At 41.8% G+C, this 22,132-nt stretch overlaps 1 protein-coding gene across 1 annotated transcript in view; it reads right to left on the bottom strand.

The window, feature by feature from the left end:
• COL4A2 (collagen, type IV, alpha 2) overlaps window positions 1–21,840 on the bottom strand; it is a 250,911-nt gene extending 229,071 nt beyond the window's left edge. Inside the window, exons 1-2 of the mRNA XM_006901565.1 lie at window positions 21,797–21,840; window positions 21,616–21,670 (exon numbers count right to left, since the gene is read on the bottom strand). Of these exons, the coding sequence (XP_006901627.1) occupies window positions 21,616–21,670; window positions 21,797–21,840 (99 nt within the window). The remainder of the gene's footprint in view (window positions 1–21,615; window positions 21,671–21,796) is intronic.
• Window positions 21,841–22,132: the final 292 nt, after the last annotated feature.

Below are 22,132 nucleotides of genomic sequence, written 5' to 3'. Positions count from 1 at the left end.
CTGCCTTCAAGGAGCTCCCTAGATCCCATGCTCCCACTCTTGGGATGCAGAGGAAGGCCCATTTCCTTCAGGTGAGTCTTGCTTTACCTCTGCTCGCCTCCCATCATAAACATCAGTGATCTTTATCTAGGTCTCTGAGCATCCTCATGGATTTCTGGGTCAGGGAGGGGTACACTTCCCTGACACTGAGCACCCAGGTCTGACAACTGCAGCACAAAAAACTATTAAAGAGATGTATTTTGCATTGCAAAGAACACTGAATATATCCTGGAGTGCTAGAAGAACCATCAGTCTTAGAAAGAATATAACAACAGCACTCCTTAAAAGTAAGACTGCTAGGACGCTGGCTTGCTCACTGTGGACAAGCCGTCTGGGAGAAGTAGCCACTAGAAAGTGACCCAGCAAAGACAGCGGCAAAACCTCCCAGGGGATGGAAGGACATGAGAGTCACAACAGACTCAAACAGACCAACACTGGGGAAGATGGTGCAGGGTCAGGCAATGTCTCAGTTCGTTATACACACAGACCTTGAACTGGAGCCTATTTGATGGTAACTAACAACAACAACTTGAAGGGGGGGAAGGGAGCAAGATAAATGCCAGGGTTCCATAGGAAGTTCTTTATCAAAATATCTGATATCATCTCTGTGCAGGTGGCTGGGCCGCTGCTCAGCCTGCTCTCCTCCCGGGGGCATCAGGTCAGCAGCGTATTAGAGCACTCCAGACGCCGAGTTTACGGAATAGACATTCCAAAACAGCTAGTAAGCCTCAAATTATTCTGTCTTTGGAATCTAACCTACTGATGCAGTTTCAGGCACTAAAACTCGGAGAACCCACCCCCCACCCCTGCCACAGGATTCCGATGGAATGACATGTCACTCAAATCAGAGGCAGGTTTTCACAGGATGAATACCTTTCCCCATAAACTCCTCTTAGACTGTGAGATCGTTCACACACTGGCAATGATGTGGATGCAGTGTGTTGGAAATGCCTATGCACTTTGAGTTTGCCCCTGTAGCTCTCTAGCTGCTCTTACATACAGTGGCCCTAGCCCATCTTCCGATCATGTCACTCTCAGTCCTCTTTATTTATTCTCATTCATTGTTGTTAAGTCAATTTTGACTCCGAGTGACCCGTGTGTGCAAAGCACAGCTGCCTCATGGGCTTCCCCAGGCTGTGGCTGTCCAGCTGCAGAGTCATCAGACCCACCCCTCAGGGACTCTGAACTGGCAGCATCACCAGGGTTGGTGTCCAGCAGCTAAATGACTCATGGTGTCACCTCCTGTCCCCTTAGACTTCCTCCCATACTAGATCATACAGAATCCTTAGCAATTCATTATCAATTTTAACAAGAAAATAACATGTGATCAATCTATTTGTGTGTAACAAATGTATTCTTTCTTACATTATATGAATGTTGTCATTGTGTGCCATCGAGCTGGGACCAAGCCAAAGCTGATGCTCAGGTGGGTTTTCAGAGGAGTTAATCACACAGGAGAAGACTGCCCATCCTTCTCCCATGGAGCAGCTGGTGGATTCGAATCACATGCCTTTGAGACTGCCGTGCAGTTTCTTGCCACTAGGCCACCAGAGCCCCTTAATATTATATGAATACTAACAATAAAATGGTTTCTTAAAATCTTTCTATATTGAATTACAACATTATTAGTTAATGAATTATTAGTAGCTGAGCGAATCCTGTTTTGATTTTCTTTCTTTTCCTCTAATTATTATGGCATTGTCAAAATAAGTATTGCCATAGATTGACAAATACTATTTACCACAATACTGAAATCAACAACTGTACAAAGAGCCGCGATGAAAAGAACCAGCATGTGCTGGAACTGCATGCAGCTAATTTGAAGTGTGCTGGTAACCAGGTAGCAATGGCACAGCATTGTTATGGCCGCAGCACTTCAGAAGGCTCAAAAGGGGAATTCACTTAAAGGGTTAGCTCTGTAGGTATACTGTTGTTATTAGGTGATGCTGGGTTGACTCATAGCAACCCTGTGAACAACAAATCAAAATCTTGCCCTATCCTGCGCCATCCTCACACACTTACTGGTGTATACATTACGAAAAATGTTTTTGTTGTTATAAGGAACTACAGGGATAGTCTTAATGACAAATGAATACATTTCTGCTATAATGCTACAAATTTTTTTAAATGATTATTATGGTGTCACCCCTCTGACAAGATCATCTGGTATATTTGGCACTGTGGTACACACCACTGGTTTGAACCACCAACCTTTGGTCTAGTAGTCAAGAACAAAACAATTTGGGAATCGAAATTATTTGTTCTTTTTCAACTACTTTTGTTGTTGAAAATTTACACAACAAAACACATCAATTCAGCTGTGTCTGCACCATTCAATGACACTGATTGCATTCTTCAGGTAGCACAATCATTCTCTTTGTCTATCTTGATCTTTCTCATTAATATTAACTCACTGGCTCTTAACTTTCTTATCTAACTTTTGAGCTGCAGTTGTCCATTTGATCCTTCATAGATAGTTCTTTGAAAGAGCACAATGCTCACAGTAGATAGACATTCTCTACTAATTAAGCTGAAGAATTTGGTTTAAACAATACTTCAGAGTGAATATTTGGAAACTTTAACTATTTCAAGTCCTCCCAAAGAATAGGTAAGTAATACATGAATTTAATAACATTCCTTAAGCATTTATGCCTTGGTCATTGTGCTGGGGAATGATAAAAACTGATTGTCATCTAGTTGGAACTGATTTAGAGCTGACTCTTCCTTGGGTTTCCAAGGCTGCAGACTGCATGAGAGGAAATTGTCTAGCTTTCTTTCTCAGAATAATTAGTGCATTTGAACTCCCAGAGAGTTTCAGTCTTTGGGTTAGTAGAACAATTCCTCACGGACTATGCCCCCAGAATTCCCTACGGAAGGACAGAATGGTGAATAAAAGAAGCTTAGGCTTCAGAGATTGCCAAGTCTAGTGAAAAAAGCTTGCTTATAGAGGTGGTCAAGTGGCAAGGAATTGTGCTGCCAACTCCAAGGCAAGCAGTTCAAATACACCAGCTGCTCTGCAGGAGAAAGATGGGCAATATCTTTCTGTGTAATTTACTGCCTATGAAAATCCACAGGACGGTCAGCTACAAGTCGGTTCTGACTCTATCACACTGACTGAAAGTCCCAATGAGAGAAAGTTTCAGTGAACTTAATGGAGGAGTTCTAATTTCTTTTCTTTTTTTTTTAGGGAAAAAACAAAGAGGAGTAATCAAATGAACACCACCAATAGTTACTGAGACTCACTGTCTCTAATTCCCCCTGTACTGCTGTCTCTCATCTACTGTAGTCTATGCTCTGATTCCACCTCTAAAGGTGAGAACACGGTGATGACCCCCTAACAGGTAAATCCAAAGGGAAAGGTTGTAATCTTTTCTACATTGCCTTTCTGGAATCCTAGTGTTGCAATAAGCAAGCAGCTAACTGAAAGGTTTGTAGACTAAATCTGTTATTATAAAGACTATAACTTAGAAGTGGGAGAAGGATGGGCAATCTCTACCCGTGTGATTAACTGCCTCTGAAAACCTGCTGGAGGGTCAGCTATGGGTCTGTTCTGACTCGACGGAACTCAACAACAACAACAACAACATAGCTTGGAAAGGGAGCTCTGGTGGTCTAGTGGCAGGAAGTTGTGCTGCAATCCTGAAGGCACGCAGTATCAATCTACCAGCTGTTTCATGGGAGAAGGATAAGCAACCTCCTCCTGTGAGATTAACTGCCTCTGAAAACTCACTGAAGGGTCACCTATGGGCGAGTTTTAACTTGGTGGTACACAATTAACAACAGCTTAGAAAAACCTTCTGTAGCAGTTCTGCATGGTCATACAGGCCACTACGAGTTGCATATCGACTCTGGGGCACCAAACAACAGCAATGGGGTCTTCCAGTGGCATCTGTTGACTCTGACCACACCTTCTTGAGTCTGCATTCTCTCCATGTTTCCAGGTCATAGCCTCTCCTGGATCTGTCTCCCCCTAACTCTACGCCTCACTTCTTTCCTTGTTTCAATACTTCTATTCTCTATTTGCTCCCTGAGAAATTTCACTCCCCTCTATAAGCTTCCAATAATTTCTAGAGATCCCAAACAATCACATTTGTATATCCATGCTAGATCTCATGAGCTTCCCACCTACATGTCCAGGCCACTCCACAGTCACCGTGGAGGGTCACAGGCTTCCCCACAGGAAACCTGGGTTCAGTAGATCCCAAATGAACTGACTGTATCAAAGAGCAGTTAACAATTACCAGAAAGCAAGACAAACATCAAGAGGGGAGTGGAACAACCAGTGAGCTGGACAGAATGTGAAGAACTGAAATGCAGGAAGGCCCCCTTGGCTCAGGAAGGCCCCTTTGGCTCCCTCGGCTGCTTGTGCCTGGAGTCCTTAATTGCTTCTTCTGAATCTCTTTCATTTGCAACTCCTGACATTAACTATTTGAAATTTATTAGTAAAAAATAAAAATGGAACTTAAAAAAATTTAAAACATACAAATGATTAATACCATTTGCATCCTTCATACAAGGGACCTGAGGTAACATTAATAAGCTCAGTTTTCATATGATTTGTAACAACATACATGCTTATATGTGGTGTAGAAGAGCCAGCATTTTCTTTTTTTTTGTTTCTGCAAATTTCTCTAAATTCAGACCCATGATAGATCTCAATAGAATATAGAGCTAAGGTAGGTTTTTTCCCCTTTAATATTCCACTAACATTAAAAATAACCTCATGGAGTTTGCCGCCCCTTAGTTCCATGTTTATTCTTAGGAACTCTAGCTAATTAAACCCAATGAGAAAGAAAAAACAACTTGAAGGCAAAAATGTTGCTTGAATAAACAGTCATAGTCTTTTGTTCCTACCCACAGAAGAACTAGAAGTGTTATTGTAAGAGACTATAAAGGTTCTTTGGATGGTGCTGTAGAAAGGCCATTTTAATAATGAATGCATGGTGTATGTGGATGCATGCTCATGTGGAGACAGAGAGAGAGGCGTGTGTGTTTGTGAATGTTTGTGTGTGTGCAGACAGACAGTGAAGGGAAAGAGAGGGAAAGGGAGAAAAGGAGAGAGGGGAAAGAAAGGGGGAGAGACAGACAGAGAGGGAGAAGGGGGGGGAGAGAGAGAGAGAGAGAACAAACAAGTTCTTTGGCTGTGATTGGAAAGCCTTAACGATGTCTTGGAAAAGAGCCATGGTAAATTGTTTCCTAAAAATCAGCCACTGAAAATCCTACGGAACCTACTTCTACTCTGACGCACATAAAGTCACATGAAGTATGAGTTACACACATACACACACACACACACACACACACACACACACACACACCTCCTTTCAAGTGTATTTTTCCTTTGAGACGTTGATTTGCTTTTATTCTCTCATTTTAATACATAACAGTAACAGAAGAGGATGGCCCCAAGTTAAATTATGTTCAAAAAAACCATACTTTCCAGGTACTTAATTATCCATATAGTCTAACCTGCTCCTTATTATTTCTAGAAAGTGATTCCCTAAGAAAGAATGCTTTCATTCTTTAATTATTATCAAAAGAAATTAATAGAAAGCATGACTAATCTTACTTCATTCCCTGTTCTGAAGGGGAAAAATGATTTTATTTGTAGAACATTAAATTCTAATCAGGTAAAGAATAGGTTAACTTCTCTTGTTCACGGAAGCAAAGAAATCACTCATAAATTATAGCCCTGTGAGTTCAGTTTAGGTATAAATATCATTTGTGCTACAGGGAGTCTTGATGGAAGGCAGAATGCCTAGATATGACAGTATCCCGAGCTGACCAAGCTCTGGTATCTACCAGCTTTGCCCCTCAGGACACCAGGCATTTTGCCTTCTTGCCCGAGTTGGGTAGGACTCTTCATCATGTTCATGGTGATTTCTTTATGGGTTGGTAAATCTCCCAGGAAGGCAAAAACAGAGTAATTTTTTTTAAATTGAAATTTTATTGTAAGTATATAAAGAACTTGGATTTCCATTCATTCATTGTTACACATTTTCCTCACTGCTCTTCCCCCCTGCCCTCCCCCTCAGTTCCCTTATTTTTAATTTTTTTTTTAAGTTCTTTCAGAGTCTTCTGGTGACCAGGGCAGAGGATTTATGTTGATTTTAAGTGATGAGGTTAATTTCTACAAGATGTTTGCAATTCTTTTACAATCACTTGGGAGATTTTTTAAAAATGTTAATGCCATAGCTGAGGTCCACACCCTTTAAACCAGAATCCTTGGAAGGGGGACTCCTTCACCATTAATCTTAATATTCCTCAGGTTATCCCAGTGTTCAGCACAGACTGAAAGTCACGACTTGATCCAGAGTTTGAAAAATGGCAGATTCCTGACCCCACCCCAGAGCAACTCAACCAGAATATCCAAATTGGATGAGGGCATTAAAGCTTTTTAAAGATCTCCCTACAGGATTTTAATACACTGCTAGTCTAAGATTCACTGGTTTCATGGAAACCAGAGGCAAGGGCTACTTGTAAAGAACTGACATAAGAACCATTTTACAGTAATGCTCAGGATATAGCAGATCACTGGCTCTGGATACATCCTGTAATAGAAAGTTTTAAAAATAAGATAGCAGAATCTAGAAAAATGACACTTCCTAAATAACATGCCTCCGGAAACTCTATGAACTTTGATAAATGTCGATAGTTGTAGAGGGTCTTCAGGCCTTTTGTTCATAGGATCGCTATGCATCCTGCTCGTCTCGAAGGCAATCAACAACGACCTAGGTGATTTGATCCTAACTTGATGCAGCATCAGTGACATGAATTGGGATAACTGGGTTTTCCCTTTTCCCTTCCTTGATAGAATAAATCAATAATCCAATCAATACAGTGATGTCCTGTTACTACCAGGAAGGGATAAGTGAGGACAGGGGAGGAGGAGGGGAGGCAGTAGAAGAAGAGGAAAAAGAAAAAGAAAAGGAAGATGAGAAAGGAGGAGGAAGGAGGGAGGAGGATGAACAGAGCCTGGTATGCATACAGTTCTATGGCTGGAGCCCTGGAGGATTAGCTGTTACCTCTTTAGCTTGTATCGTACAGACACACTTCCTTCATTGTACAGGCAGCCACAGCTGAATAACTTGCTTTGGGGTGAGTTTCCATTCTAATCAAGAGGAGTATTGGCAACCAGATGCACTGTTTCAATAACTGAGCTGTTCTGGTTCTTTCTAGAATAATTCAGTAGAATATTAGTATATTTTCCCCCTCCCCAGATCCCAGGAAAGCTTTGTTGGGTTTGAGGGAGGGTTCTTCATGCCATGCCTCAAAGGCATGTTCCTCTGTAGCAGTGGGAACCAGATCTTTTCATAGCAACAAATGTTATTAATCTACTACTTTTTCTTACTCTATTTTAAGTATGAATGATTTTTTGTCAAAACTAATAATCATATATATGCTGTTGTTGTTAAGTGCCGTCGAGTCGCTTGCAACTCATAATGACCCTATGTACAACAGCCCTAAACTCTGTTCTGTCCTGTGCCAATCTCATCATCTCAGACACACTCATCCCGATTACCCCAGTCACCGAATCAATCCATCTTCTAGAGGGCCTTCCCCTCCTGTGCCTGCCCTCCACCCTCCCAAGCATGATGTCCTTCTCCAAGGACTGGTCTCTCCTTACAACATGACCAAACTATGTCAGAGGAAGCCTCAGAATCCTTGCCTCCACGGAGAAGCCTGGTTTAACCCTCTCCAGGATGAATCTGTTTGCTTTTTTAGCAGTCGATGGTACTCTCAAAACTCTTATCCAACACCAAAGTTCAAAGGCATCAATTCTCGTTCTATCCTCCCTAGTCATTGTCCAACTCTATGACGCATAACATGTGATTGCAAAGACCATGGCCTGTACACACATACACACACACACAGACACACACACTTACTTTTAAAAATCATCTCTATTGTTTAGCTATTATTTGAGGGGGTGAGAGAAAGAAAAAAATAAATTATATAAACAGTTAAGAAAGAAAAAATAAATAATATTGTAATTTTTGGTTTAACTTTGCAAGTTTTTAAAAATTCGATTAAAGTGACTATGCTAACTCTCATGCTACCATGTGACTTATCCAGAAATTAATTTATGTTTCCACATACTTCTGGTATCTTGGTGTTAATAAGTACACAGAAAAACAGAGATCCACAAGTCCTGCCATAGATTTATAAATCACAGAGGAGCTAAGACATCAGACTCTGCTGTTCACATCCTGTATCCCTCAATGGGAAGAAGGAAGCTGTACAGTAAGTGCCCATGATAAGACTAAGGAAATCCTGTCTGAGCTAAGATTGTCTTGGGAGAGGAGGGTAAATCCTTTACCTAGAGGCTGAATTGCCTTGTGAAGCAGTGGGAAAGGACCCTTCTTCAGGCTCTAATCTGGTTCTAAATACTGGGAATGTTGCCACAATTAGGACAACTGCCCAGGAAGTAACAAGGAGAAGGAAGGGATTTTTCCTCCTCCAAATTTCCAGGTGGGTTTTTCCTGTTTGACCTGCCACCGTTTTTATTCAGCTGGGTGCTTAGGAGGAAACAAGCTGGTGTGTGTAACGCTATTGATATTAATTGTGTAATGAGAGAAGGGGGGAAAAAGTAATTTTTTTTACTGGAATAGATTTCCTCGCCTTTCTCGTGTGGAGAAGTTGGTGAGTTTGAATCATGAATCTTCTGGCTAAAATTCACTAGTTCTCAGAGGGAAAAAGATGGGCAGTTTCCTCTGATAAAGATTTACGGCCTTGGAATCTCATTGTCCAGTCAGACAGTAGTGGGTATAACACTTTTAAGGATCTTGTTAGGAGCTTGTTAAGAGTCAGCATGAAGAAACATCCTTTTTTTTCTTCTTGGTTTTTAAATCTCTACTTTGCATTTTAAAAATGACATGTTGCTAAGCTAAAATTTGTTTTTCAGAAATTATTACTTGGGTCTTGAAATGGTTTGAATAAAATGTTTTTTGTTAGCGCTCATATTTTTTTCTGGTAATAATTTTGTGACACTTTGACCTACTTCTACTTAAATTAAAAAATTTTCCCTCTACTAATAACTCTCATTCACACAATGGAATACTATATAGCATTGAAAAAACAAGGAACTAATGAAATATTATGCAAAATGGATGACTCAGGAGGACATTATGCTGAATGAAATATCTGTCACAAAAGGACAAATATTGCATAGGGCCACTGTCGTAAAATGGGACTGACATTGGGGCTGAGGGAAGGCAGAGGAGGAGGAGAGGAATGACATATACTGCATTGAAACAGATGGGGGAAGAGAACTGTTTAAAGGGGATATATGATTGGGTATTGCTGTCAAGGCAAGATTCCAGAATAAAGGCTGCACAGTGGAGTGGACTTGGGGGGAGGGATAGCATAACAATGAGTTTTTCTTTTACTTTTCAAGAAGAGTGAATTGGAGGGGGAGGGGCTGGGCAGGGAGATAAGGGCAACAATGAATGAAGGGAAACCCTAAGTCTCTGTAAACACTCATTAAAATTATTTAAAAAGAAAAAAGAAAGGGCATTGAAAAATAAAAAAGAGGGAACAACTATCAAAGGCATTTTGGAGGTGTAAGCACATTAATGATTCCATTTGAAATGGATTTGGACACAGAGACTGAGTCTCACTGTCCTACAGCGAAAAGAAGCCCTGATAGTGTAGTGGGCTAAGCAGTGGGCTGGTGCTTGAAAGGTCGGTGATTCAAACTCACCATTGCTTTCCAAGGGAAAGATAAGGCAGCCTATTCCAGTAAAGATTTACAGCCTATGAAACCCTATGGAGCAGTTCTGCTTTGTCCTACAAAGGTTGCTAAGAGTCAGTGGGATTGGGGCACCTAAAACCTGCCAAGTTCTATACTGAGAAGACCCCGTCTCAGGCCTCTGGGGAAGGAGAATCTTGAAGTATCTTATTCCTCAGAATTGTCTCCTACAGTTCTGGTCCTATTGGGCCAATAATTCACTACCAGGAGTCCATGAGTGGTGCAACTGCTAACTAAAAAGTTAGCTCTCTGAATACATGCAGAGACACTTTGGAAGTGAAGGTTGACAACTTGAGCTCTGAAAATCTATCACCGAAAACACCTTTGGGCACATACCTGACATACACAGGGCCACTGCGAATTGGGAATCATTTAATGGATTCTGCTTTACTCTACAGGATCTTCTGAACAACTAATTTTAGGCAAGTCTCCAGTTCTGCCATTGGAGGGCTGGTGGTCAGTCTACAGGGAGTTGTACTGCCAACCAAAAGGTGACACTTCTCTGGAGGTTCGAATCCCCCAGCAGCCCCTCGGAAGAAAGATGGACAATCTCCTCCTTTGTGATTTACAGACTCTGCAGGCCCACTGGAGGGTGAACTATGAGTCATCCACATTCTTAAGTCCTGCAGAAGGGACTTGAAAGAGAACAAGGCTGCCTGACGACCTCAGAGCCAGTTATGCTTTCTGCTCCCACAGCAGCTCTCATGGAAACTGAAGCACACAAAGGCCATGTGTGTGCAGGTATGCGTGTTTCCGTATTCTTTATGCCCATCCAATCCATCCATCCACCGACCCTCCCACCTACCCATACATTTTATGACTAAGAATCCATCAATTTTGCATAGTTATTGAAACTAGAGATGGTAAAATCAGGAAGTTCTGGATTTTTCTTCCAAGTTTTTTCATTTTTGTCTTTAACAAGCACCCCAATATCTCCATAACTCTAAGGAGTGATAACAACAGTTTTCACTTCATACAGTTGCAAACATTCAACTAGGTCTCCCATCCAAGTACTAACCAGGCCCGACCCTGCTTAGCTTCCGAGATCAGACGAGATCGGGAGCGTTCAGGGTGGTATGGCCGCAGACCAAACATTCAACTAGGTAACACCTATCAGTGGCTTCATGCAGTTTTTGATGCCGCAATGCTCCACAGAGGGGAAGTGCTATTTTTCTCCTATGGGATATTTTTTATTTTCTCCTCGAGTTCTGGCATGGTAGAAACAGCCCCAGAGATTACTTGATTTTACATCTGACCCAAGAAGATGCCACACTGACTTCTTCAAGGGACCCTTCCCTTTCTTCTAACCTGGCACCCCCACGGGTGGGGACAGAGCTAGCAAGAACTACACTGTTCTCCTCTTGTTCATCGCATAACTCCTTTCCAAGACCAGTTTGCAATTATTACACAGTAGCTGCTAATCGGCATCGTCACCCCTCCCCCTTTTTTCCTTTTATGGACAAACTAGAACCTCTGGGGTTTCCTGGGAAGCATGTGTCTTTGATCATGTCCACCAACAGAAGCCCTTCCTTCTGTGCTTACAGGACAGTCCACAAAGTCCATAGAGGCAGTGGCAGCTCAGAAAATGCTCAAAATGCAGAAAAACACATTATGTAATTTCTACGAGGTACCAGAAAATTAGTTCCTGTAATTTAAGAACACCCCCCCCCCTGTTGTAATTCCCATGTGGGAGATCACTAAACTGGGCTAAAAAACCAAACAAAAAACACAACTATTTTATGGGGTGGGATTGAAACAATTCCTAGGATAAAATGCCAATCTTTTCATAGGCAAATCATCTTTCCTTTAGTATCACATGTAGTTAATTTTATCAAGTGGAGGAGGTCATATTTATTTGAAGGAAAAATCAGGAAAACAACATTTCTTTTTTACCTAATCATTTATTAGGTATTCCATGACTGCACATCTCCACACAAGATTTGCCTAAATAACTTTCAACTGAGTATAGATTTATTCACTTATGTAATAAATACTGAGCAGCTTCCATGTTTCAGACCCTGAAGCAACAATGAACAATTCCAAGAAAGAAGAAGCTGTATGTCCTAAACTCTGGATTACAATAACAGCAATTACAGTTGAGGCAAATTCATTTCCAGGAAAAGACATGGATGATGGATGAAGACCATATAATGTATATATAAACACAAACCAGATGTTGCTGGGTCTATCCTAACCCAGCCACTCCACTTTGTCACGAGAAATGTGCTCTGCACAGTTTTCAAGGCTCATTTTTCAGAAAGCACTAGGGCTTTTCTTCCATTGTGCCTCGGAGCGGCCTCAAACTTTGAACCTTTTTAGTCAGCAGCTGAATGCAGTGACCATTGTACCACCTAGGGATTTTATATAGGTTTCCTAATGACAGTTCCTGGTGGTGTACTGTGTTACGTATGGAACTGTTAACCAAAAGGTCAGTGGCTCAAAACCACTAGTTGCTCTATGTGAGAGAGAAAGACATGCAGTCTCCCTGCACAGAGATATACAGCCTCAGAGAGTTGATCCAAGAAACCACCAGGAAAGGGGCCAAGAACAAGAATGGCCAGTGGCCAATGGCTGTCACCTCTCACATTTGCCTGTCACCACCCTGCTGTGGATGATCAGAAATGAAAGGTAGCAGCAGAAGCCTTCTCTGGCCTCTGACTCTTATCAACACTGTTTTGCAGCCTTCTTACATATCACATTGTTGTTAGGCCTGGGTAAGTCATTTTACCTGCCCCATGTGATGTTTTTAATCTTTAAGGAAATAGCTCCTAAGGTCTTTCTTCCCAGGAGCTACTGGGTGGATTCAAACCGCCAAACTTTCGGCTGTACCATCAGGATCTTTTCCCCACCCTTGCTCCTCTTATAGCTAGCAGAGCCAGTAAGAAGGCATCCTGAAATCTTTGCTTTGGGAACATCCATGTGTCAAGCATCTGAATGTCTGTACCTATACCTCAAGTGAGCTGTAACATGTGTCCACTGCCATTAAAATCTGTTTAAGAGTTTCAGTAAGCTGTCCTCTCCACTTGCTATGATTTGAAATCATAGTTAGCAATCAGTGATTTTTAAGTTGTCAGTGAGACCAGTGTCACTGCATTGATCCTGACTCAGAGGAACCCTCCATCAGATTTCTGTAGGCAATGTGGTCAGCTCCAGCAGTTCAAATCCACCAGCAGTTCTGTGGGAGCAAGGTCTCCTCTTTAAAGGTTTGCTGCCTCTGAGAACCTACCAGAAGAGCTGACATTCTCGTCAATTCTTGTTAAACCTGTGCTGTTCTGTGTTAACATTTAATGCCTACCTTGAAGAAAAACTAGTATCCAAATCTACCACTCTGACACACCCTGAGGAAACAACTGTGGAACCATTTTTCCTCCCTGGTCAAGAAGAGGGAGGCTATTGTCCTGAACCTTTGGGCTCTCCAAAAGGGAACTGAGCTGTATGAAAACACCATTAAGATGCCCTTTTCCTACTCCTCTCCTCATAGAGCACCCCACCCAAGTCAGTGGGACAAAACCCTTTTCACTCAGGCATGAGCCCCACTTCTGCACTATTTCAAAGTTAACAGAAGTGGCTTTTATTTACTTAATCTACGGGAGGAAAGAATGAGAATGACATTTTCCTCTCAGAGGCCACATCTGCTCTTAACTAATAGAAGACTCGCTGTTCCTCAGCTTCAAATTTGCATTTGTCTGTGGGGCTTTGACACGACAAATGCAACTGGCTCATGATTTCTAAGGAGTGTTTTAAAAACAAATCTTTTGTTTTGGAATTACTTGGATGTGGAGACAAGACCATATAGAGTCCTTACACATCTTTTAACCAAATCTTATGGATGTTATGTCTTGTATGACCTCGGTTCAATTGTTAAAACAAAGAAATCAACATTGGTACAGAAATTAACACTGGTGGATTAAACTAGAGACTCTATTAAAAAGTCACCAGTTTTTCCACAAATGTTCTTTTTCTGTTCCAGGATCCAATCCAAGGATGCCACATTGTGCTTGGAGGCACAGTTTTTACAAAACAACTTATTACTTCCAAAACCAGTTTTATTCTATGCAATCCATCTTTACAGGCATCACACCATCACGCAGGAGACAAAAGAGATACAAAGGGAGACATACTAACTCGGGGACACCCACGGACTTTGAGTCCATGGGGTGCTTGCTTGCTGGAGAAGATGGGAAATTGCTCCTTCTCATTTTCTCTGCCCTTCACTTCCTCACCACATCAGCAGGACTGGAAAAACCTAAGACTAGACATAACCTTATTTTTAGGGATAATCAAAAGGAAGATAATAGACTCTTAGAGAAGTCAGCAGTGACATGAAGAGCAATGATTCATTGATGGTCTCACCTTTGCCAAGATACTCTTATAAACAGAAAGGACTATCTCATAGAGGGGACTACAGCACTTAACCTGGAGTCAATTCTAGCTCATGGTGACCTATGAGCTTAAGAATACATGGTGCTTCATAGGAATTTTTCTATGAGTGAGATTAAAATTTTTTTTATGAGCCTCTGAGCAGCTACAAACTTCCTATCTTTTGATTAATATGTCACATCTTACAGCATCTAGGTATTAAACCTCAGATTTAGCAAAGGAGACCATAAAAGAGGAAAATATTAAAAAAAATTTAAAAGAGGAAAATATCTACCTATTGTTTCAACTCAGTGGTAAATACTATTTATTCTTGGTTATTTCAGGAGTTTCTCAGTACCCTGAAGATAAAAAAACTTAATGTGGAATTTATGTTTAAATCATATCCTGGACCAGCCCTGACGATTACTAGGAAAGAATTCTTATTGATACTTTGATAGCTGGCACAATGGAGAGACATCATCCATTCTTATCAGGTCTAATCTCAAAGGAGCCCTGGGATCAGACATGTGGGTGAGCTCACTGGCCATTCTTAACCAATGTATCTATTCTTCTTCAATTGTCTTTTTAAGCCCAAGAACTGAAGTCCAAGCAGGCTAAACATTGCTTGTTCTGAGGTCATCAGTCAGTTAGTAATCTCACTGGAGTTAGATTTTGTTGTGGGATTTAGACTAAATGTCTCAAAACTATTGTTTAGCTCTTAGGCCATAGAGACCTATTGTGGTGGATTGTTTGGAGACCAAATCAGCCCACGTCAGGAATTCCATACTTGATCTACCATCTTGAGCAGTGATGTATCAGCTGATACTACCAGCAGGCAAAAAGCAAGAAGACAATGTGGGAGCCTTCTCTCTAATCCTCAGATCAGAGCCAGTCATTTTTCAGACTAAAAGAATGAGACAATTCTAACCCACCTTCTAGGTAATCATCTCCTCAATTACAACAGCAAGCAGGATTTCGAAATCATGATGTTGAAGAACTATCTGACCATTACTCTCTAGTTTCCCCCTTGAATTTTCCCTATTACTTCATTTAAGCTAGCAGCCCATTTTTATTTCCTCTGCTCAAAGGATAAACAATCTTCTGATTTTTATTATTTCAGCAAACATTTTGCTTTTTAGTTTAGAATTCCCTTCTTGCTGTTCACCTATTTAGTCTCTCCATTTGACAGTATCAGAGCCTGTTCCACCTCATCTGTCTTTGTTTTTCTGTTCATCTCTCAGGCCCACCTCTGGTCCTGGGATACTCATGATAAAACCCTGGTATTATTTATTGCAGCCAAGTCATGCATGCCACCCAGGGAGAACTACTTTACTGTCCTCCAGAGAACTCGAAACATGCTTGTTTTTTCATTAGCAGAAGGGAGAGGAGGAACTTTGCTGATTTGTCTTTTTTTCCTTAAGGAATCATATTTTAAACAAGCTGAGACAAAAAAAAAAAGAGGAAAACAAAACAAAACAAAAATCATTGTCATCTAATCCACTGTAACTCACAGCGACTTCCTAAGACAGCAGAAGTGCATCTAGGGTTTCCAAGGCTGTCAATCTTTATGGAAGCAACTGTTTTCTCCTCCTTTAGAACAGCTGGTGGGCTTAAGTCTCCTGTTAGCAGTTAAGTACTTTAACCACTGCACCAGCAGGGCTCCTTAATAAGCAGAAATCTTTATGGAATTGTGGGGAGGCACTTGTCTTCTTTAAAGAAAACATTGTGCTGGAAAAGGCAGAGGGTCATCAAAAGAGAAGAAGACCCTCAACGAGATGGACAAACACACTGACTACAGCAACGGGCTTGAGTAAGATGGAAGCCCAAATGTTGATGCAGGGTTGTTCAAAGAGGTCCTGTGCATTGCAGTTGACAGCACCTGACTACAGCAACATCGTATTTCTTTATGATTCCTAACTAGACCATTAGGAAGCATTTCAGAATAATGATCAAACAGCCCCCCCGCCCCAAAGGTTTCAATCTTTTGAGTCAGACTCAAAGTTATTGTACAGGAACATGACGGAAATGCCCCATGGGGTCCCTAAACTGGTAGATTTTTACAGAAACAAACTATCCATGTATCTCTTGCAGCGCTGTTGGTGGATCTGAAATCACCAACCTTTCCATCGTCCCAGAGCACCTTCTAACACAGTCTCTCATAATTAATCACTAAACTGACTGGAAGGAGAAGAGAATATCTTGGTAGCAGTGCTTCTTGTTCTCCTTTGGGGGGCGGGGAAGGAAAAGTGTGGCAGGGTGCAGAAGAGACAAGCCAATTTTCCAGGGCATCTTGCCCGGGAAGATCCCTTGGAAATTTAAGCCCGTGCTGAACAGAGACCTGCATTTCCCTAGGCACACACCATCTGTGCTTCGTGATCTCCTGGCTACACCCCGGCCAAACTCCACTGCCTGCAGTGGATTTGAGCTCACAGAAGAACCACCTCACAGAGTTTTCAAAGTTCCAATCTTTATGGGAGCAGCTGCCACATTTTTCTCTCGTGGAGGGGATGATAGGTTTGAACTGCTCACCTTTTGGTCAGCAGCAAAACACTTAACCACTGCATCACCAGAACACCTCTGCCTGTACACAATTACCTACAAAAGTCTGAACTGTCAAGGTCTTGCCCTTCCAACCTCCACTCTGGGTCCCCTGCTGAGGCAGTCAGGTGACTGCCTAGTTTGCAGCATTTGATCTTAGGGAAGGCCTTTGTTCTCTGGAATTGTTTTCCTCCCAAGATCATGCAGGACTAAGTCTCTTAGATCTTCTAGGTTTTTACGCAGCCTCTTTAAATAAGTAAAGCTGATCAGAATGGGCTGACATGAGTGTTTTGCTGGGGGACCTTCATTTAAACATGCCCAACAAACACCTCTGAACTACTTGCTATGTGTCAGGCACTCCAAAGCACTTCCTATGTGTCCATTCATTTGATACTCCCAGAATCCTATGAGGTGGAGACTATTATTAGCACCCCTAGTTTTACAAGGGTAGGGTGGGGCAGGGAGAAGGGAAAACCAAGACAGATTTAATGAGTGCTCAAATATGCTGAAGATTATGAAGATGGGACGGGATAGGGCAAGGTTCTGTTCTGATCCATAGCTCCAAGGGTCACTAGGAGTCGTAGATGACTTGATGGCACATAACAGCAACATCAAATGTCAAGAGTGGCAAAATCTCTGGAGAAGAGCATCATGCTCCATAGAGGATTAGTGAAAAGGGGGGAGAAGCTCAACAAGGTGGATGGGTACAATGGGTACAACAATGGCCTCAAACAGAGCGAAGACTAGGAGGATGGCTCAGGACTTGGTTGGGTTCATTCTGTTGTACACAGGGCCATGACAGAGCTGACTCAATGGCAAATTACAGCAACAACAATGGCACACAACCGCTCCAAAGTTAAGAATGGCACCCAGAGAGTTTGCCTTCAAAGTCAGTGACTGCAATCAGTACACCACATTGCCTTTTCGGATGGGCATTTTAAGTATGTGCTAAACACGACGGCACTGCATTCAAGATGCAATGAAGGCACCTTCAGAAAAGACCATCTGGATAAAAATGGAGCTCTGGTGGCTTAGTGGTAAGAAGCTAAGTAGAAATTCCCAAGGCTCCAGAGTCAAATCCACCAGTTGCTCTTGAGGGAGAAGGATGGGCGATTTCCTCCCATGTGGTTTACTGCCTCTAAAAACCCACTGAAGGATCAGCTATGGGTCAGTTCTGACTCGCCGGTACTCAACAGCAACACTGACTTGTACACTCATTGCACTAGTATCCAAGTTCATCCTGAGTACATGTTGCCTAGCTGTGATCTTAGCTTCCTGTTCTCCCTTCTGCTCCCTTGCTGCATAGTAGGTTAAACTCTGGATGACTGAAAGGTCAGAAGTATGAAACTAATAGAAGGTACAAGAAAGATGGGGGGGAATAGATGGAAATATGGGCAGTGACCTCCCATTTAGATCCAGGGTTAATGAAATCTGATAGAGGGTCACCATGGGTCGAAAATGATTTGAAGGCAGTGAGTTAGGCATCCACTAGGGTTTCACTGTATTACTTCAAAGACCAAAGAGAGAAAGCCAAAGAGAAATAATGAAATTTGGTAGCACCCTGGCTATTGTCTGACTTTGGAAAGTTTAGGGTGCTGGTTAAGAGCTCAGGTTCAAATCTCAGTTCTGTCATTAAACACAGAGAATGACTTTTGGAAAGTTATTTAAAGTCCCTTCAACTTGCTTTCTTACCTGTAAAATAGGGACAAAACCGGTTAACTACATACCAAGTATTTTTTTTTCTATGAGAAGTAAATTAATTAATGCATAGAAATTCACACATAAAAGTATTAATCAAATACATGAGCTGACCCTTCACTAGCCATTTTCAACTGCTTCTCTTGCAACGCCCCTCAAGGTGAAACAGGCAGCATTTTTTATTAAACTGACCTACACTTTGGAAGTGTCCTTGGAACAAATGAGCAGTAAGAGAAGATTCTTGAACATGAGAGGCAAACAGGAGAGAAGCTGAATAGGGCACTATTAAGAAAGATATTTTTAAAAGTGACGACAGTTAAAGAGTGGGGCAGTGAGAGAATTTCTTTCCATTGATGTGGGAGATCTGAGTTCGATTCCCATCAGTGTACCTCAGTATAGCCATGATCCAACTGTTGGTGGAGGCTTTCCATGTTGGTGTGAAGCTGAATGGACTTAAGCAGAGCCTCCATGGTAGACAGACTAGGGGAAAGGTCTGGAGAACTACTCCTCAAAATTAGCCAATGAAAATCCTATGGATGCAAAGAGTCCAGTCCTGTTAAGGTCATTTTGAGTCAGGGGAAACTTGATAACATACAACAATAACATGATTAAGGAAAAATTAAAATATTTATTAAATTAAATTCATTAAAGAATAAAAGTCAGTGGTCAATTCAAAGTTAATGAATGAAATAGTGATTTGAGTCTATTACATTTGATTGATTCCTATCAATCAACATAACAAAAGTAGATTGTCTGACTATGAACAATACCTATTCATTTGTATCTAGTAACATTTTATCTGTTTGCCTTTGCATTCAGAAACTCTAAAAACAAAGAAATAGGTAACACATTAGTAAGCGACTCCAAATTCAATAGTCTGACCCTCTAACTTTGGTATCGAGACATTCCCAGGCTTAACTCCAGAGACTCTGATCAAGAAGTATGGAATGAGGACTAGATAAGTGAATTTTTAACAAGTCTTTCAGGTGACTTGTCAGCATGGAGCCCAAGATAAAGCTTGAAGAATGTTCTTTGTTATATGTAAGAACCAAAGAATCAAAGAGATCAAGGGTGAGCTTGAGAGAGCTGAGATGTTTTACCAGAAGTCACAGAAGCATATGGACAGCATGTGAAGGATGCTGGTACTATGCACCAAACCTGGCAATATTCACATGATTTTCAAAGTGAAGGATTTATGAAATTAGTCTAAGATTCTTTCCTGGTAAAGAAAAAGGCTGGGATTAGTATCTCAGTCTTCATGATGTCCTTCCCATCAATCAAATCACGATCAATTAAAATAAGAATTCCAGTGAGTCCCACCCATCTCCCTCAAGATTATGACAAAAGATGATCCAAGCAACTTGCACTCTAAACACAACTTTCTAGGAATCTCTTCCTAGAACTGGTTCAAGGTTCTTAAGTGTGAGCCCTGCCTTCTATAGAATGTTAACATAAAGGCCTAGAAAAGAGTCAATGAGTTAGCACACAATCTGAGATGTGATCTTCTAAACTGATGAAGTGTAGGAAGAGGGAGACAGGTTTTAAGAAGGCATTAGTCTGGAATACTCTGGCCAAAGCCTCAGTACTCTCCTCTTACTTCATACTTTGATATCTACACCTGAGCAGAAAGCAGCAGAAAGAGTGGAATTAATGTGATTCTTTCTCCAGCTAGGATAGCACTTTCTAGCTCTATACTCCTCAAATCCTTCTTTCCTCTACATTAGGATGGTAAAATACAACAATCATTTACATAAAAGCTACCCTGCCTGCAGGAACAATGATTCTGTAAATTATGACCTAACTTGGGTGGCACTGGAGAGCATCATGTTAAGTGAACTAACTCAATCCCCTAAGGACAAATATTGTAAAAGACCATTATGGTAGAAAGAGTATGAGGATTCAAGGGGGGCGGGGTGTGGAGCAGAGGGCTGAGGATGGGCAGGGGCAGGGGAGTCTTTAATCCTAGGGTCACAATATTTGATGGGTGGAGGGGGATGAAGGAAATGGAAAGATTCAGTGTGATAAACAATGTGTACAAACTTTGTAAATAAACCAGTATAAAGTAAGAATGAAAAAAAAGAAAAGCTTTTAAATCCGGCTAAACAACTGTAACAAGGGCTCCATTGACTATGCATTATTCTACAATAGAAAGGGGAATTAAAAGTGGGAGGGGTAATTCTCAATAGAACTTCACTTCTGAGATGGGTGGTACATATATTACACCTCATCAGAGAGTGAATACAGAACAGAGTTGAAGAAACCTCTTAAATTCACCCAACGTTGGATCATGTTTAGGTTGACAACACAGCTCCTTACCAGTAGGCCACCAGAGCTCCCTGCCTGCTGGACTATGGTTAAACAGCTCTGTCCTCAACTGAAAAGCCTCATCAAATTTGTGGCAGCTCAGCCATGGGTACTACATAAAGCACAATTATGTAGCTTCTATGATTTAAAACAAAACTTTTTAAAACCTCATACTTGTAGTCACTGAGGGTAGTCACAGTATTGGCTGAGCTGTTCTGGAGGATGGGCTGCTGAAGGGGCGGGCCCTTGAGAAACACTGGTGCAAAGCTTAGCAGGTCTTTCAGTAAGAGATGAAGATTTGAGAGTGAATGGGCGTTCTTCTCTAAGTCCCTCACAATTGTTAATGTGAAGTATGCTGCCATCATGTTCTCCTCCTTGCCTATCCATTCCACCAAAGCTCTCCATTTGCAAAAGCAAACCAAGCACCAAACAACCCTTTCAAAAACCACCACCAAAACAACTCCAGCCAAACAAGAACCCTTAGGAAGGACAGCGCTGGAAAGGAGTTCCAGGGTTCTGCTGCAGCTTTTTAGGTCTTTAAACCTTAGTGCCATGTCACCACGTGACTCACTGCTTTGCTGGTTTCTCAAAATTGGGGTTTTGCTCAAACAAATGGAAAAGGTGCCTTTAGGCTACATTTTTAAGTATTTTATCCCTTGTTAGGGCCAACGCCTGTAACAAGCAATGACTAAGGTCCGGAAAACCAAGGGAAGGGAATTAAGGGGAGTTCTTTAGGATAAGAAACTTTGTTATTGTTTTTGGGAAAAGAGGCTGCTAGGAACTGTGCAACACAGACATATACACACAGAGACACAAGAGAGCAAGAACGAGCTGTCTTCTTGCAAGGCCATTCTGAAGTCCCAAGCTCTCTCATTTTATGCTCTATGGCGCGTGAATCAGAGTGTGGAAATGGAGCCAGGACTTACCGCTAGGGCGCTCTGGGCCAACAATCCCACTATCAAGGTCCCCAGCAACAGCCACCTGAATGGAAAAAGAGGGAAGAATTATGTTAACAAAGCTCCCAACTTGAAAACTTCTTAAAGTTATACACATACATAGAAAAAGTTCCCACCAGGGACCCATAAATGTAAGTGTGGGAACTCTTACCGCCACAGGAGAGGGCAGGACGCAGAACCCTGGTCTCGACCCATTCTCTCAGTTCGGCCCCTCAGGGCTCCTGGTCTCTCTTAGACTGGAAGGCAACAGACAAAGCGGATTCAGCGAGGAGTGGAGGAGACAGTGCCACTCTCTTTCTGTGATAAGCGTGGGAGCAGTTGGGGTCCACCTTCTCTTGTGTAGGTGCTAGATGTGCCCTAAGCAGAGAAAAAGAAACCTCTCCTCTTGGCCACTGATGCTCCTTTCAAAGGAGTCAGGCTGATCCCAGTTCCCCTCGCCACTTTGCCCTCCAAATGTTAACCAGGAGAAGGTGCACTCAAGTTTGTA

The sequence above is a fragment of the Elephantulus edwardii genome, unplaced genomic scaffold (genome assembly GCF_000299155.1).
Source record: "Elephantulus edwardii isolate Elephantulus edwardi_28Jun2011 unplaced genomic scaffold, EleEdw1.0 scaffold00332, whole genome shotgun sequence".
NCBI classification, from domain to species: domain Eukaryota; kingdom Metazoa; phylum Chordata; class Mammalia; order Macroscelidea; family Macroscelididae; genus Elephantulus; species Elephantulus edwardii.
This window is presented reverse-complemented; position numbering and strand designations above follow the sequence as displayed.